Below are 17,832 nucleotides of genomic sequence, written 5' to 3'. Positions count from 1 at the left end.
CTACTTATGTTTTATTGCATGGGTAAAATGTTCATCTTGATTTTAGTGGAGCATTTGAAAAATTTCCTATTATATCCTCATGGATAAGCATGATAGTGACACAGTAATGTAGAATTACACTTGGTTAAACAACAGTAATAACAACAATGTTTTGGGGAATTAGAATTGGAAACAAAATCTCCTCCCTACCCAGAAAACTGCTCCACCAAGGAAGAAGGGAAAGAAAACAATTTTACTGTTGAATAAGCATGAAACTAGAATTGTGATACGCATCACAGGCAGTCCACTAAGAGACTGCAAAGACAGAAGGAAATCTTAACCTTTTGTAAAGCCTGGCAGATACAACCCATTATATGCATGTTCTCAAGGTAAACAGTAACTAGTCCTCAAGTAGGAGGACTTGATAGCCATCATTTGTCACACACAGCTCATCCTAAATTCACCTGGTATGATCATCTATGTTAGCTAATTGGCTTTATCCAAAGGAAAAATGAGCTTCTTACATCTTTACACCAGGAGGTAGTTTTGTACCTCGGAGCAAGGTGCCCTTGGAAGTTAGGCTTCTACCTTCCCACAGAATTGGAATATATGGGCTCTCCCTTCTTTGATGATTACATTCCAAAGATATGGCTTTGATTTATTACGGCAAAAGGATACAAAGCAAAATCAGCAAAGGGAAAAGATGTGTGGGGCAAAGTCAGAAGGACTAATTCCCAGAAGGGAAGCAGGTGTTTAGCATAAACCACATTGTTTGTGTCAACAGTTTAGACTCAATAAACCACCCTAACAGTTAAGAAATGGTGAGAACACTCCCCAATTCCAAGTTCCCACACACTAGCCAAGGGCCAACCTTGTAAGCAGGCCTTTCTAAGGCCAGCAGTCTTTGGGCTGCTACATTAATTCTTTTCTGCACACTAATTCACCACAGAAGTGAGCAGGAAGTGTGCAGGTCTTGACATTCTGACTTGTGATGCATAAATACAATCTCCTTTCATAAATAATATCTGTTTATGAAAATGGAGAAATATTTTAAGAAATATAATGTAAGACTAAGGAATACTTGGGTAGAAAGGTGAGACATCTAATATGATGGAGTCAGCCTTGAAAATTTTCTCAACAAATTACCAAATCAGAACGTTCACCATCCCTGTGCCGCATATGCTGACTTGGGTGCCCTTCCCATCCTTCAGTCGCTGTAGAGCACTATGGCCCAGAGTACAGCCAGTGCATATAGTGACACCAGAAAATGTAGCTACTGCAGTCAGCCTAGTCAGTAGTAGACTTTACAGCCTACCTTAGACTATGTGTTTCCCAACTGACGTAAAGTTTTTTTTTTTTTTTTGACGTAAAGTTTTAAAGTGTTTAAGTCACTTGGGAAACTATTTTCCATCAAGAGAGGCAAAACCATTGCAGCAAAACGTGTACATAAGATTAGAAACTCGCTTCCTCATTGGCTTGCTCTGTAATTACAGGACAATTATTTAGATTCTGTACACCTTATGTTTCTCAGTTAAAATCTAATAATTTAGTTTTTTAATTTTATTGAAGTATAGTTGATTTACAATATTGTGTTAGTTTCTGCTGTACAGCAAAGTGATTCAGTTATACATGTATATATATACTTTTTTATATTCCTTTCCATTATGGTTTATTACAGAATACTGAATAGAGTTCCCTGTGCTATACAGTAGGACCTTGTTGTTTATCAATTCTGTACATAATAGCTTGCATCTGCTGACCCCAAACTCCCAACCCACCCCTCCCCCACCCCCCTCCCCCTTGGCAACCAGAAGTCTCCTCTATATCTGTGAATCTGTTTCTGTTTCATAGATAAGTTCATTTGTGTCATATTTTAGATTCCACATATACAATAATACTTTCATTTTGAGGAGGAATAGTTACTATTCACTCAGAAGAAAAATTAGAGGTTGATGTCATGGCCCTTTAATTCTCTGAAAATAATTTATTCCCTAGGACCTTCTTGCTATAAAACAGGGAAAGGTTTCTGAACTACAAAGAGTATAAAATCGGTCTGCACAAAGAAAGTTGACCTTTGAAAACTTGGAATCATATTACCATGCCTGTATTTCAGGCATACAGGAACGTTCAACAGACTTCAGACCACCATTTTTTCCAGTGGTCCTCCAAAGCTACAACCATTTTATACATGTTTATCAACACCACTTCTACCTTTCCCCAGGAAGGTGAATCTAGTTACAGGAACAAGCATCCTCTGTTATACATGACTAGTGCAACATGGAATGTCAACGTGAAAAGAATAGAAATTAGTTGTTTAAATCTAATTTTGAATGTGTGTGGACAAAACATAAGTTCACTCTTAATAGCTTACATTATGTGGTGCTTAAATATGTAAATATGTAAATAAAGCCCCCCTACATGTTTTATCTAGAGCCACCCCCATGACCACCCTTGGATTGATTGCATCATCATTTTGCAGTTGCCAAAAAAGTGTCCAGAAGATCAAGTGATCTTACGCCGGGTTCTTCCAGGGAAAAGAATTAGAAGATAGGACTTAGAACCGAAGGCTTCCCTCCTCCATCTATTTTTTCAGCAAATCAGTGTCTAATGTGGGACGAAGATTGGATATTTGCATTGTACAGTGAGTCAAAAATTGGAATCAACCTGATAGTGCTGAGTCTGTCAACTAATACACATCTATCCTGTGGTAACATACACAGTGTGTATCCCATCTGTACATAGAGTGAAATCAAATATTTCTCTTCTTTTTAATGAGGTAAGACAGCAGGAATAACTTTTACTGGTATCTACCATGACCTGCCCAGGGCTGGGTAGAGGGTCAGGATCTCTTGAGTTTTTCTCAGCATGTTTTTTGGTCCAGATATTTAGGTTCTAAGTTGCTTGGTTTCCCCAGTCCCTAACCCCACCCCAGACTCTAATAAAAGATAAATAGTAAACATCAATGCCTGCTCTTACCTGCCTGGCTCTGAGGCAAGGACCTGGCAGCATTTATATCCCAAGCCTTTCTAAGGGTTTATAACTCAGCTGTAAATACTTGGCATTGGCAGAAACGTGGCCTGGAGGTTTGCAGTCCTCGAGTAAGTTACTCATTTATATATCTCACTGACGTGCTTTAAATTGTTTTAACTGTATTTACCTTTCTTTCCTTTTTTAAATAAATTTATTTATTTTATGTATTTATTTTTGGCTGCATTTGGTCTTCGTTGCTGCACGCAGGCTTTCTCTAGTTGCAGCAAGCGGGGGCTACTCTTCATTGCAGTGTGCAGGCTTCTCATTGCAGTGGCTTCTCTTGTGGAGCACGGGCTGTAGGCGCACGGGCTCCAGTAGTTGTGGCACGTGGGCTTAGTAGTTGTGGCTTGCGGGCTCTAGAGCACAGGCTCAGTAGTTGTGCATGGGCTTTGTTGCTTCATGGCATGTGGGATCTTCCCAGACCAGGGCTCGAACCCGTGTCCCCTGCATTGGCAGGTGGATGCTTAACCACTGTGCCACCAGGGGAGTCCTATTTATCTTTCTTGATGGGAGGGAAAATAATGGCTTTATGGTTCACGACACTTTTGTCCTCTTATGAATCAACACCGCATTGGGATGAAGGTTGAAAAAAAAAATCAGCAAAAAAGTGGCTGCCTAGAAGAGACAGTAATTCTTTCTTTAGGAGAGGGGCTTGAGGGCTGATGTTTCTCAAGCTAAGATCTGTTAGCAGAATTTAGGAAAAAGTGAACGTTGGGAACTGTTAACTCCCTAAAGCACCCACACCCATTTGCTTTTCCATTTTTTTTTTTGGTTTTAGCCTCACAGGACCCAGCAAGTTGGGTACTTACGCCAGCCTGGTCCAAGTACTGCTGGTTCACAATAACGCAGCAGAGGGGTGGGAAGCTGAGAAGGAGGTAACAAGTAGGATTAGCTATAGGCTGGGATACTCTGGATTGTAAGCGAATCTCTACCAGACTTCCATGCTTTTTGTCGGTGCCCACCATTTCATCTCTAATGCCAGGTACACAGTCTGCCTTGAAACACTATGTGTTAAAAGATGAGCGAAGAAGATGGATCTGAGTCCAGCAGGTCACCCATTGCTAGAAGAGGTTAAAAAGAGGCAACATATTTCACATTAAGCAATGCATCTGAAGTTCAGATTTTGGCTTTATAAGTGAGCAGTGTGAAACAAATGAAGATACTATTCAGTGGTTTCTACTTAATTCATATAATTGAGAGCTTAGCAAAGAATGCCATCTTAATTCTTAAGGATTCTGAGTACACTTCTGCAAAGACACTCTCTATATCCTGCACTTTAAATATAACCACTAAAAATTGGCAGAGTATTCTGCTTTAAGCATGCAGACCTTTAAATTTTTGTACTATTTTTTCTGATTATTAAAAGCAATACATCATTTAGTACATCTGAAAGATAGCAAGAAGCTTAAAGAAACCATTGCTTTTAATTCTATTCCCTGAAGATCATCACTTTAAAATTTTGGCATGTTGCTGCCTGGCAGGCATTTTCTCCTAAGTTCTATACTTGACTGAGATATCATAGTATGCACAACTGTGAATTCTGGCTTTGAAATTTTACTTAACTTTCTATCTAGAGTCAGCAGTTTTCCATTTCATTGGGATTCTTTACACCCATGATCCTAATGTCTATAGCTGTGATTCTCTAGGAGGTGGCCTCAGACCAGCATCACACAGGAGCTGCAAATTCTGGGACCCACACAAACCTCCTGAGTCAGAAATTCTGAGGGGGGAGCTCAGCCATCTGTGGTTTAACGAGCCTCCCCCCACCCCCCTGCCCTGTGATTCTAATTACATTTGAGACCCTCAGCTGTGTAGTCTTACTTTAGAGTGCTGCTGGGAAATAAGGATTTTCTTTTTGCTGTTATAAATGTTCGACAAAACTCTTTGTTCACATTTCTGAGCATTTCTTTAGGAAAAAAGTAATTAATCAAATGTGCAAGAAGCTCGTGGAAGGGTCTGACGCACAGAGAGCGATTTCTTCCCAGAGGCAGGTTGCAGCAGATTTCTCTCCCCCAATGGAGCCTGAGGTAGTCCATCTTGCCACCTTCTTCCTTTCATGCAAACGTGCCTTTAAGCACTTTTGGTTAATAAGTTGTTTTTATCTTTCTTATTGTCTTAACATAGGTTTTTCTTGATAGCAAAGTGTGTTAAAGATACTATTTTTTTGCCTTTACATGTTGTTTGTGATTATTTTGACCTACAGATATTTTTCATTTTGACCCAGTCAGTCCCCTATGTATTTGCTTATCTGTATAAATTGGAAAGTCGTTTCTCATTACAGAGATTAAATAATACTCACTTATAGTTTCTTCTCATGTTTACATTTAAACATTTAGATCTCTGTAGTCCACCCAGATTGGCTTTTTTTTTTTTTACTGTAATTAAGATCTAAATAGTATTTCAAAAAGCAGGTAAATAATTTTCCCAAAATACTGTCAATGAATTTTTTGATCATAACTTTCATTTTTTTCCCACCATGCCTATTTAATTTAACCTTAGCATCTGCCGTATTCAAATTATGTCAGCATAGCAACTGCGGTCCTTTTATAGGCCTGTGTTACAATGCAAATACTTTCAGGTATTTTGTTTGCTTTTAATAATGTACCAAGAGCTTAAAATCATTAATTTCTTATTTGACGGGGAAAAAATATCCTTGTTCCTTTTGCAGTGGTGGTTCAGCGTATTTGTTGTTGTTTTTGTTCAATGTATTTTTGTTCTGAATAAATTTCGCTTTCCTTCTCCCCATCGTATTTGGACAAAACCCTATCTTAGACACTACATACAAGGTCTTTTAAAGTGTTCATATATTTTTTCTATCTTTATTCACCTTACAGGTTAACAAATTTAAAACATAAAAATAATGTTTATTTTTTGACTTAGTTTCTTTTTGCAGTAAAGCTTGCAAAAGAATGAGTGGAGTAGACTTTGAGCTCTTATCATGAAAAAAATCTCAGCTATAGTGGGTCAGGAAGGAAGAAATCATCTGAGTGAAGGATTGGGAAGAATGCTGTGAAAAGTATGGTTTACAGGTTGCTGTGGGATTCCAGATAGCCTGGGAGTCAGGGTACAAGTGTTCGAGCTTTTATTTCAAGAGAGAGGGAAGCTGTGCTGTTCTCTGCCATAGCTGCCCCTTTTCTACAAATTTCCTGGAAAATTTGCTGCCTAAAGATATAGAGATGGCCATAAAGATGGCGCCTCGGTTTCAATTCAATCCTGTTTCCATCAACAACACATACTGACGAGTTTCTTCTCCTTGTAAGGGGCTCTGTGGGTGGCGGTGGGTGAGGTGTGCTGTGGGCAGGAGGACATTTGAAAGATGAAATGGTCTCTGACCTCATGGGATCTGGCTCCAGAGGTGAGCAAATATTTGAATATTGCCTTATTAGCCTCTTATCACAACTCTGTGATGTAATTAGAAGTGTTGGCATCACTTGACAGTTGAAGGAAGGCTGGCAGAGAAGGTTAGGAATTTGCTGGAGGTCAAACAGCTAAACAGTGAAAGAACCAGGATGAGAATTTCAGATTCCCTGACCATTGCTCTTTCCAGTTAATTGCTGAGTTGGAAAAGTAACATGCTTTTCCTGATTTTTTTTATCATTAACCATAATTGAGTAGACAATATTTCTTGAACAAAATTCCACTTATAAACATCAAAGTTACATACTGTTGTGTCTTGGATGTACTTAATGCAATGGAACTAAGAAGTAATCTTCATTTATATGCTATTTTGATGTGTTTTTTTTCCTACAAAAGATTTTGTGTATGTGATCAGGAGCTCATTAGAATGAAGTGATATCTGTCTTGAATGCTTTCTATTCTTGGTCTCATTAAGGTGTCAAACCCACCGTTAGATCAAGGAACTAGTGAAAATCTGTGAGGAGTCAGAAATATTTAGGAGACTGAAAGAAAAGTCTTTTTCCCCTATCTCATCCTATTTTTTATTGGAATCTTTGTTTTACACTGTTACCCTATGATGATTAATATACCCTTTCCTAATTTTCCCACTTCCCTTTCTTTTCTGGCTTTAGCTGAATTCCTAATTCCTCCTATAATTTTGCTTCCTTCTAGGTAAAACCAATAACCAATCCATCCTCTTCATGGCTGCAGGGACAGCTTTGTTGTTGCTGTTGATTATCCTAATTACCACTGTCATCGCCATTCTTTATAAGAGGTGAGTATTGCAGCTCCTCCTGGATCTGGTTTTCCCTGAGTAATTCTGATGCTGGAGTTTCTCTATTAATAACCCAGTAGTTGGTCAAGCTGTCTTATGACTCAGGTACTGAGTCCATGTACTTTGAGCGCTGCTCTTGTACGTAGCGGAGAAGGAGTTCAAGTTGGAGGAGGAGGCTAGAGTGACTCATTTTGGAATTAGTAGGAGTGGGCAGTGCGCCCCTGCATTAACAAAGCCAGCCGCCTGGAGCCTCTGCTCTGTCTGCTACCCCGTCTCTCCTCTCCTCCTGCAAAGGAAAACAGCTGTCAGGTGAGCAGGAGGTATGTGTGTGTGACAGAGAGAGAGATGGATTCTGAGAGGAGATCAGGGTTGAACAGTAATAATGCCTTCATTTATTCATTCATTAAATATTTATTGTGACAGTGGTGACTGAGATATAGTGGCATGCATATTCTAATAAGCAAACAACGTGATTTTAAATGGTTATATATTCTCTGAAACAATCAGTGTAGGTGCCTTTATTACAAATTATTGAGAAGAAAGGAGTTGGGAGGGGCTGCCCTAGAGAGAGCAGGTGGCCATTTGGCCTCTTCTAAAGTTTCCTACTTTTTACTGCCTGTGGCACACTTGGCAATTTTCTAGGATGTTCCTGGTTAACTCTTCCCTTCTTAGCTGCCCCATGTTCATCAACTCACCAGTCTAGGTATTTGTTGCAGTCTTAGTTGTAGTCATATTGGGTTGGAATCATTCCTTATACTTGTGATCCAACTAAACTATTAAATTCTTAAGGAAAGAAGGAACCAAACTTTTGATGTCTACATTTTGAATGTCTGACACATTGTAGGCACTTACTATATGTTTGTTGAGTGAAGGAATACAGCCATCTCCACTCTTCTCCCTCAGTAATGTTACCACTGATGCATGCGTGCGCACACACACACACACACACAGTCCTGCGTGCTTATTGATAGGGTTTCCCATCGGTTTCTCCATCTCGTCGTCATATCCCCAAACTCCCCCTCTTTGAAGGCTCTCCTCACTGCTCGCCTGACTTCCGTGGTACTCTCTTTCTTTTTAACCCATCTGTTATTTTCCTGGTTCCTCTTCTAAAAGCTAGACTGGCCACGTCATCTCCCTGTTTAAGACCTGTTTATTGTCTTTCCACTGGCACCAGAATAATGCTAAGCTCATTAACCTTGTGGCACAGGTGCCCTTTGTTCTGACCCCAGCCCAATTAATCTGACCCCAATCTAATATTCATTCATATTTTCTACTTTACTTACTCCCCTGATATTGACAAATTGTATTGAAACTACAACTTTTATTCTGTGAACACGCCTGAATCTTCCCATTTGTTATGCCACCAAAATGCTGATTTCCCCCATATTTGGCCTTCGAATGATCTGGTCCTGCAGACCATTCAAGGTGTGGGATGCATGTCCCCTCTGCGAGGGCTGTCCTGCTTCTCCCTCCCTACAAGTAGACATGATGTCACCATCCAGAATCATGTTGCCCTTCGTAACCACTACACCTCGCAGCCCGCTTTGTAGTTTAATCATTTCCATGCTTGTCTTCCCTTCTATTCATAATGGCAGGGGTTATGTTTTACTCATTTTTTAGTGTTTGATAGCATTTAGCGCTAATCTTTCCAAATAATGGATGGTCCATAAGCATTTGTCTAATTAAATTGAAACATGAAACCGTCGTCGTTCCTTTCTCTCCATCATGGGCTGCCCTCCAGTCTTTCCCTGGTCAGAAATTAGCAAATTGAGGTAAGGAACCCAGGATGTTAGTGACACTGAGGATGTCTCTACTGCTTCACCTTGGTTGATTAAAAAATGCACCGAGGGCAGATACGACAGGAGGAGCACATGGGAACTCAGGGAATATGGCTAGGAGAGAGTGAGTGACAGGACAGACCTCGAGAGGGTCACAGATACTGGACAGAAAGGATTTAGCTTCATGAAAATGCATCAATTTTACATGAATAGCTAAATTGAACTGTAGAATATCTTGTCCCACTTGGTTAAATGTGATAAAAAGAAGATAAGTGGACTTGAATGCATAACCATGGCCGAACACCACACAGCAAAAAGCACTTGTTCTTTCTACCTTGTCATTGGTATTGATTTGTGGTCGTTACTTAGAATGGAAACGTCTTGAAAAATGACCCAAGGGACTAAACAATGACCTTCTGAACTCTGTCTTAGCAACTGTTTAAAATAATCCTGCTGCTTCAGCTTCAGATGTGCTGACCTGGAGAGAAGCCAAAATACATCACAGGGTGCCTGAAGGAAACTGAATTCTTCCTTCATGCCCAGCACTGGGGAGCCTGTGAGCACGAGGCATTTGGAGCACAGTTGGTGTCATTTCCAGTTAGAGACCAGAATAGTGACAATATTCAGTGAGCATGGCTAGGGGAAGGCATAGCACCAGTAAGCGTGACAGGAGCCGAGATACAGTCTAGAGATTGACAACTGAGTCTGTAGGAAGAAATTTAATATTTAGTGAGCAAATGTTAGGCACTTTCTTTTACCTTTGTTGTCAGCTTCGAGGTTCACAGCAAATAGGGTGTCTTGGTTTACCTGGGACTTTCCCGGTTTCAGCACTGATCATTCCTCATCCCAGGGAAACTCCTTAGAATCAAGCAAGCCAGAACGGGAATATGTTTATTGTCTTTATTCTACAGGCGAGAGCACTGACCTTTAGAGATGCAAATAACTAGTCAATTGCAGAGCACAAGTTAGACGCAGATCATCCAGCTCTAAACTTCATGTTCTCGTTGTATGATAAATAAGTGCTAGGGATGCAATCTACGACGTGGTAAATATAATTAACACGGCTCTACATTATGTATGTCTGTGGTTAAGAGAGCAAATTCTAAGCGTTCTCCTCACAAGGAAAATGTTTTTTCTATTTCTTTACTTTTGTGTCTATGTGAGATGGTGGATGTTCACCAAACTTATTGTGGAAATTGTTTCATCATGTATGTAAGTCAGATTATTATGTTGTACACCTTAAACTTACACAGTGCTATATTGTATCAATTGTATCTCAATAAAACTGGAGAAAAATATCATCTTCTCTTTTCCTCATCACATTGTATATGCTAAGCTTATGTTAAAAGTATATTTGTTGGGGTGGGATAGGGAGCGGGGGAGGGAGATGCAAGAGGGAGGAGATATGGGGATTATATGTATACATATAGCTGATTCACTTTGTTATAAAGCAGAAACTAACACACCATTATAAAGCAATTATACTCCAATAAAGATGTTAAAAAATAGATTTGTTTATATATAACACACACACACACACACACACACACACACACATATATATATATATATATATATATATATATATATATATATATTTGGACCTACTTGGGAAAGTTAACTCTATATTATTATATAACAAACCTTGTGAAGGATAATTTAACAAAGGATCAAAGGTCATAGATCTGTGTCTGTTTCCTCACTTGTGAAAAGAGGATAATAATAGTGTCTGTATCATAGATTTCTTATGAGGAATAAATAATTTATATAAAAGATCTTAGAAATATGACTTGCACATAGTAAATTTACACATAAAGTAAGTAAATAATTTGTTTAAATACCACTTAATAAGTAAATAAATAAATACACATAGTCTGTGATTCTGTTGACATGGTAGGAGGAGTTCATAGCAACTAGAAGAGACCATCAGAGTCAACACTGATTATCTGAACAACCTTTCCTTGGAGAGAGACTATCTTGCCAGGTTTTCAAAATTTCTGTGAATTATAACCTCATCTTTTTTTTTTCTGCTTTATAACAAATTTAATCAGTTATACATATACATATGTTCCCATATCCCCTCCCTTTTGCGTCTCCCTCCCACCCTCCCTATCCCACCCCTCCAGGCGGTCACAAAGCACCGAGATGATCTCTCTGTGCTATACGGCTGCTTCCCACTAGCTATCTACCCTACGTTTGGTAGTGTATATATGTCCATGCCACTCTTTCGCTTTGTCACAGCTTACCCTTCCCCCTCCCCATATCCTCAAGTCCATTCTCAAGTAGGTCTGTGTCTTTATTCCTCTCTTACCCCTATGTTCTTCATGACATTTTTTTTCTTAAATTCCATATATATGTGTCAGCATACAGTATTTGTCTTTCTCTTTCTGACTTACTTCACTCTGTATGACAGACTGTAGGTCCATCCACCTCATTACAAATAGCTCAATTTCATTTCTTTTTATGGCTGAGTAATATTCCATTGTATATATGTGCCACATCTTCTTTATCCATTCATCCGATGATGGACACTTAGGTTGTTTCCATCTCTGGGCTATTGTAAATAGGGCTGCTATGAACATTTTGGTACATGACTCTTTTTGAATTATGGTTTTCTCAGGGTATATGCCCAGTAGTGGGATTGCTGGGTCATATGGTAGTTCTATTTGTAGTTTTTTAAGGAACCTCCATACCGTTCTCCATAGTGGCTGTACCAATTCACATTCCCACCAGCAGTGCAAGAGGGTTCCCTTTTTTCCACACCCTCTCCAGCATTTATTGTTTCTAGATTTTTTGATGATGGCCATTCTGACTGGTGTGAGATGATATCTCATTGTAGTTTTGATTTGCATTTCTCTAATGAGTAAAGATGTATAACCTCATCTTTAAACAAAACTCTACACTTTTGTATCTGACCTGTCCCCTCTGTGGTTCAATAAGAATCTTTTCTGTAGGGGGATGAAAAGAAATAGTCACCATCTCCCCATGAGAACAATTTCCATACACTTGGATATAGTTATTTCATCTTTGCATTTAATTACATTACTCTCTTCTCTTGTATTTTCTTTTCAAAGATTCCTCCTGAAGTTAGGCTTTTATAAGTTTTGTTGAAACTGTGGAGAGTTTATGGAATAGTATGGTTTTGGATGGCCCATTTTCAGCTGCAGCAATGTGACTGTAGAAGCAGTGAGCCTGGTAGTCAGGAAGGAGGGCTGTGAATTCAAATCCCGATTCTACGGATAACCCACCATGGGATTTGGGGAAAATTACTCTTCCTCACAGTGCATCAGTTCCCCAGTTCATTAAATAGAGAGTTTTTGATGAAATCTGAATAAAATAATCCATACAGGTGGTTTAGTAAAACAGCCGGAAGATTCCATAAAGCTTAGTTATATTGTCATTGTCATCCAAGAAGTTGCACTGTTGGCATTTAAAAGAAGTTTTAATTGTGGGAAATCTCTAAGTCATTTATGTATCATTAATAGCCCACTCTGCACCATTCTTTAGTAAACTCACTGAGATTAATTACTAAGGAAATGGCTGCATATCCATTTAGTTGCCTTCACCATCTGTGAGCACATTGGAGAAGGTACGAAAAATGAAAAAATTTAGGACAACGGAATTTTGGGTGAGTATGTATAAAACCGCTGTGGACAGCTGCTTTAACATAATTACTAAGGGCATGTGGGCTGCGGGCACAGGTGAGGTATTATAGAGCGTCTGAAATAATGCTGGTGCTGGAGTGTCATTCTTATTATGTCTCTTGTACGTGTTTTTCCAGAAGGAGAAGGAGACAGAAGAGAGGCCTATTTAAAAAGTACTGGGACACACAGAATAGGGTAAGTTTTCTCAGAATTGTCATTCCCTGCCCCCCTCCACATTTTGTGCATCATAAATGTAAAGTCAGTCCATTTTGCAGTTAGCAATCTTCTTTTTTATTCTCCTTTCAATAACCTAACCAATGCAGTTGCCTGTTGTTCCAGTATCAGCTATTTGATGAAATGGTTATTTTCTGAACTAGTCTCCTATTATTAATACCTTTTGAAACTGTTTGTTTTACATTCACATAAATAAAGGAGCAATTACACTAGATAATAATAATCAACATTGCACATTACCAAAATCTGTATTAGTTTCCTAGGGCTGCAGCAACAAAATTACCACAAAGAGGGTGACTAGAAACAACAGAAATCTAGTCTCTCACAGTTCTGGAGGGTTGGAATCCAAAATCAAGGTCTCAGGATCAGTTCCCTCTTGGGACGAGACTCTGTTCTGTGTTTCTCTCCTGGCTTCTGGTGGTTGTTGGCATTCCTTGGCTTGTAGACACATCACTCCAGTCTCTTCCTCTGTCTTCACATGGCGTTCTTCCATGTGTGTGTGTGTGTGTGTCTGTGTGTGTGTTTGTGTGTTTGTGTGTATCTCTTCTCCTTTTATAAGGGAACCAGTCATATTGGACTAAGAGCCCACCTTACTTCAGTATGACCTCATCTTAACTAATTACATCTGCAGCAACCCTATTTCCAAATAAGGTCACATTAATGAAGGTCTGAGAAGGACAAAAATTTAGCGGGGGATGATATCTGACCCAGTACAGGACATGATAATATTTTTATGTCGTGAGGTTACTGTGAGGATTAAATTAAATTAAACTGAAAGCATAGCAAGCACATAGAAAGATGCAATGCAGGATATTCATTATTGTTATGATGTTTGGATTAATTTATTAATTAATGGATGTTCAGATTATAAAGCTAAAGACCTTTTTATTGGGCTGCAAGAATCGAGTGAACTTGACATTGTCCTCCTCTTTTTTTTTTTTTTTTTGCGGTACGCGGGCCTCTCACTGCTGTGGCCTCTCCCGCTGCGGAACACAGGCTCCGGACACGCAGGCTCAGCGGCCATGGCTCACAGGCCCAGCCGCTCCGCGGCATGTGGGATCTTCCCGGACCGGGGCACGAACCCGTGTCCCCTGCATTGGCAGGCAGACTCTCAACCACTGCGCCACCAGGGAAGCCCTGTCCTCCTTATTCTACGTGCCCCTGCCCCCTAATGTTTAATTGACAGAGGAGAAATTTCCTTCTGGGTTTGAAGATAAGAGGGACACTTATTTTCGTGCTTATTGTCTCCACTATAGGTCAGATAGTCTCTTTAACACATACTATTGTGTTTACAAAATTTTACAATAAAACGTTTCCCTGACTGTTATCTAAAATTACATCCATATCTCTTCAATTTACTTATTTGCCATTGAATGCTACATGGCCAAAACCTCAAGTACTAAAAAGTTTCTGACAATCCAGTGTGTGTGCTTCAAACTTCTTAATAATCTATCAGTTTAACTTTCTTCTTTCTGTTAGGTAGTTACTTTTTTGCAAAACAAAAAAATATTTTTTCCAAATATCTCATGGTTTGCTTTTGGGCACCAAGTGCGAAGGCTGGAGAAGTCTGGCCTTGTCTGACCTGCCGTGCCTGCACTCAAGGAAACCGTGTTCTGTCACATACAATTTCCGGATCCCTTCTCTGTCCTTAGCTGTTGTCCATTCAAGCCAATCCAAAGCCACATTTTTTTTTTTTTTTTTTTTTTTTTTTTTTTTTTTTTTGCGGTACGCGGGCCTCTCACTGCTGTGGCCTCTCCCGCTGCGGAGCACAGGCTCCGGACGCACAGGCTCAGCGGCCACGGCTCACGGGCCCAGCCGCTCCGCGGCATGTGGGATCTTCCCAGACCAGGGCACGAACCCGCGTCCCCTGCATCGGCAGGCGGACTCTCAACCACTGTGCCACCAGGGAAGCCCCAAAGCCACATTTATTGCTGTGAATTTCAGAGAAGGAGAGGTGCTTTGCAACTTCCTCACTAGGTATTCAACTCTTCCAGGCTTTTGCAGAATAATGATAATTTGGATGGTGATTAGAAAGTTAGACAGTAAGCTGGTCTGTGAAGTTAGACCCACTTGATTCTTTCAGGGTTTTTTTTTAGACAAACTACATAGGAAACAATAGCACTTGAATTTTCCTTTTACTTTCTCCTGGCAAACACCGAAACCACACTAAATTTTCAGACTACTCACCAAAAGACCCCTCTCTCTCCCTCTCTTCTCCTCCCTTCAATTCTGCCCCACCCCCGCTCTCTCTCCCCCTCTGTCACTTATGCTTACATATTTTCTCTCACACACATACATACAGGTGGTCAAAGTGACCCAATTAAGGTAGAGAAGATTAATGATAGTATAACATCGTCTTGAAAGTGAATCTCCATTTATTTTTGTAATTTTAAAAAAATTTATTTATTTTATTTTATTGTTTATATTTGGCTGTGTTGGTTCTTCGTTGCGGGCTTTCTCTAGTTGCGGCGAGCGGGGGCCATTCTTCGTTGTGGTGTGCGGGCTTCTCATTGTGGTGGCTTCTCTTGTTGCAGAGCAGGGGCTCTAGGCATGCGGGCTTCAGTAGCTGTGGCACGCGGGCTCAGTAGTTGTGGCTCACGGACTGTAGAGTGCAGGCTCAGTAGTTGTGGCGCACAGGCTTAGTTGCTCCGCGGCATGTGGGATCTTCCCGGACCAGGGCTCAAACCTGTTTCCCCTCCATTGGCAGGTGGATTCTTAACCACTGTGCCACCAGGGGAGTCCCTGTAATTTTTAAATTGTGTTCAGTTGCTTATTTTTAAGCCAGCATACTGTGTACTTTAAAAGTATTTATTTTTCCATTCAACAGAAATTAATGATTATCCACTATGGGAAAATACTGTACTAGACTTTCTATATAAAAAATGCAAATAATGGTTCTCTTCGCAATAGCCTAACATCAGGAGAGGGAGTTTTACATTTAAACAGGTAATTTATATCACAATATATCAAGTGATAATCAAGGCTAGGTCTCTGTTGTATCTCACTCACCACCCTGCCAGTCAAGAATGTAATTTCTCACAGAAGTTCCATACAGTAAAGAGAATGTTTTATGAAATTAACTGTAATAGAAATTTGACCTATTTCATGGTTGAACTAAGAAGAGATTTATGTTTTGAGTGTCTTTATTAAGTGCTGAAATGCAGTGAATTATTAACATCCTTTGTGTTTGTCTTTCTAGGCAACCAACAACTACAGAAGTCCTGTCCCTGCCAACCAACCTTCAGATGGTGCAGGAGAGGATATTTATGTCAACTACCCAACCTTTTCTCGTAGACCAAAGACTAGAGTCTAAGCTTTTCCCTTAATCTGAGCATATTAATGATGACTATTATGCACATGGATCTTTATACAATTTCTTCCCACTATTTAGTGTCTACCTTGGATACTAGTTGACCAAATTTATTTCATTTGACAGGAAAAATACTGCCTTAACTAGAGAGCGTTCTTAACAGAAATGTTTTAGAAAAACCTGACTCTAATTAGCTTACACATAAAAGGAAACTTATTGAATCATGTAATGGAACAATCAAGGGGAGATCAAGCTTCAGGCAAGGGTTATTTACCAGGGCTTAAATATTATGTCTAGAATTAAGTATGGATATAAGACAGTTTCTGCATGCCCTTTCACAGTGTTGGATCTACCTCCTTGGTGTTAGCCTAACTCTCATTCAGGCTTTCCCCTTGTGTTTCCAAGATGACTGCCAACAACTCTTGGCAATTCATAATCCTTGTTTCTGTCTGGTAAAGAGTTTGCTCTGATAGAGCAAACACATTTGGTTACTTGTCCATCATAAAACAGTCATTATGGCCAGAAAGGATGAAATGGCTTAAGTCAGTTAAGGGCTCACCTCTAGAGCTAAGTAGGAGTGGGACCAAAGCACACTACTGGGAAATTCAGAGTTTTATTAGAAGAAGTAAAGGGGAGCCTGGAAGCTGGGCTGGTTGCCAACAAATGAGGACTGTAATGACCTTCCAAGACATCTTCTGTTCGCCAGCTAAAAAGAGTAGAAGGGCAGGTCTAGGTTAGCTCTCTCTCTCTTCCCACTTCTTGAACCTACTCTGTCAGCTTGGTCCAGAAGAGTACTTGGCAGTAGAATGACTAAATGGTCAAGAGGAAGATAAATGTGACAGGGAAATCTCTTCGTGTTCTACTCTCAAATTCATTTCTGATTTCATATAGAATTTCACTCTCCCTTGTTTAGCCTTATGAGCAAGAGTAGTAGATGATCCAATAATAACTTAATTTTTTATATTGAATTTTTTATACTTTTGAGAATTATTTTTAATATAAATTTCTCTCAAAAGGGTCAGATACCTAGACATTATTAGTTTTAAAAAAATAATTATGTGAAATTTAAATACGAGAAAAAGAATGATAGTTGGAGGTGGTGGTATAAGGTGGTAGGGTAGAAAAGAGAGGGGGAAGAGCACTGGGAGGGTTAGGGAAGGAGGAAAAGGGACCAAAGAATAGGAGGGTACAAAGAAACTTCTGTTGCTTCAGAGTTTGGCCAAAGACACAGTTTGGCCTAATGTTATGACTGACACGGCAATTAGAGACCATGCCTGCCATTGTCCAAATTCTAGATGCAGGCAACAATAAAAAGTATTTGTGAAACTCAGTAATGGTCTTGGTCACCTTGAAACCACAATGGTTTGGTAATGACTAAATATAATGATCATTCGTGTCTCTAATACTCATCTTTAAAAGATTCTTATTTCTAGGCAGTTCCCTGGTGGCCTAGTGGTTAGGATTCTGGGCTTTTACTGCCATAGCACAGGTTCAACCCCTACTTGGTGAACTGAGAACCTGCAAGCTGTGTGGCACAGCCAAAAAAGAAAAAGAAAGAAAGAAAGAAAAAAAAATCCTCATTTCTAAAAGGTTCATCACAATAGCTGCATTTAGATTTCAAAGTTGGAGACTTTTCATGATAATCTTAAGCAATCCCAAACCAAATTCTCATATTGTCTAGACAGA

General features: G+C 39.7%; 1 protein-coding gene across 1 annotated transcript in view; it reads left to right on the top strand.

Moving 5' to 3' along the window:
- Positions 1-17,167, top strand: part of CD226 (CD226 molecule) — a 77,016-nt gene extending 59,849 nt beyond the window's left edge. The window contains exons 4-6 of the mRNA XM_081252872.1: positions 7,078-7,180; positions 12,740-12,797; positions 16,036-17,167. Of these exons, the coding sequence (XP_081108998.1) occupies positions 7,078-7,180; positions 12,740-12,797; positions 16,036-16,149 (275 nt within the window). The 3' untranslated portion in view covers positions 16,150-17,167. The remainder of the gene's footprint in view (positions 1-7,077; positions 7,181-12,739; positions 12,798-16,035) is intronic.
- Positions 17,168-17,832: the final 665 nt, after the last annotated feature.

This window comes from Mesoplodon bidens (assembly GCF_964165515.1).
Source record: "Mesoplodon bidens genome assembly, chromosome: 13".
In the NCBI taxonomy this organism is placed as follows: Eukaryota; Metazoa; Chordata; class Mammalia; order Artiodactyla; family Ziphiidae; genus Mesoplodon; species Mesoplodon bidens.
Note: the sequence above shows the minus strand (reverse complement) of the source record. Positions and strands in the feature narration are given on the sequence as shown.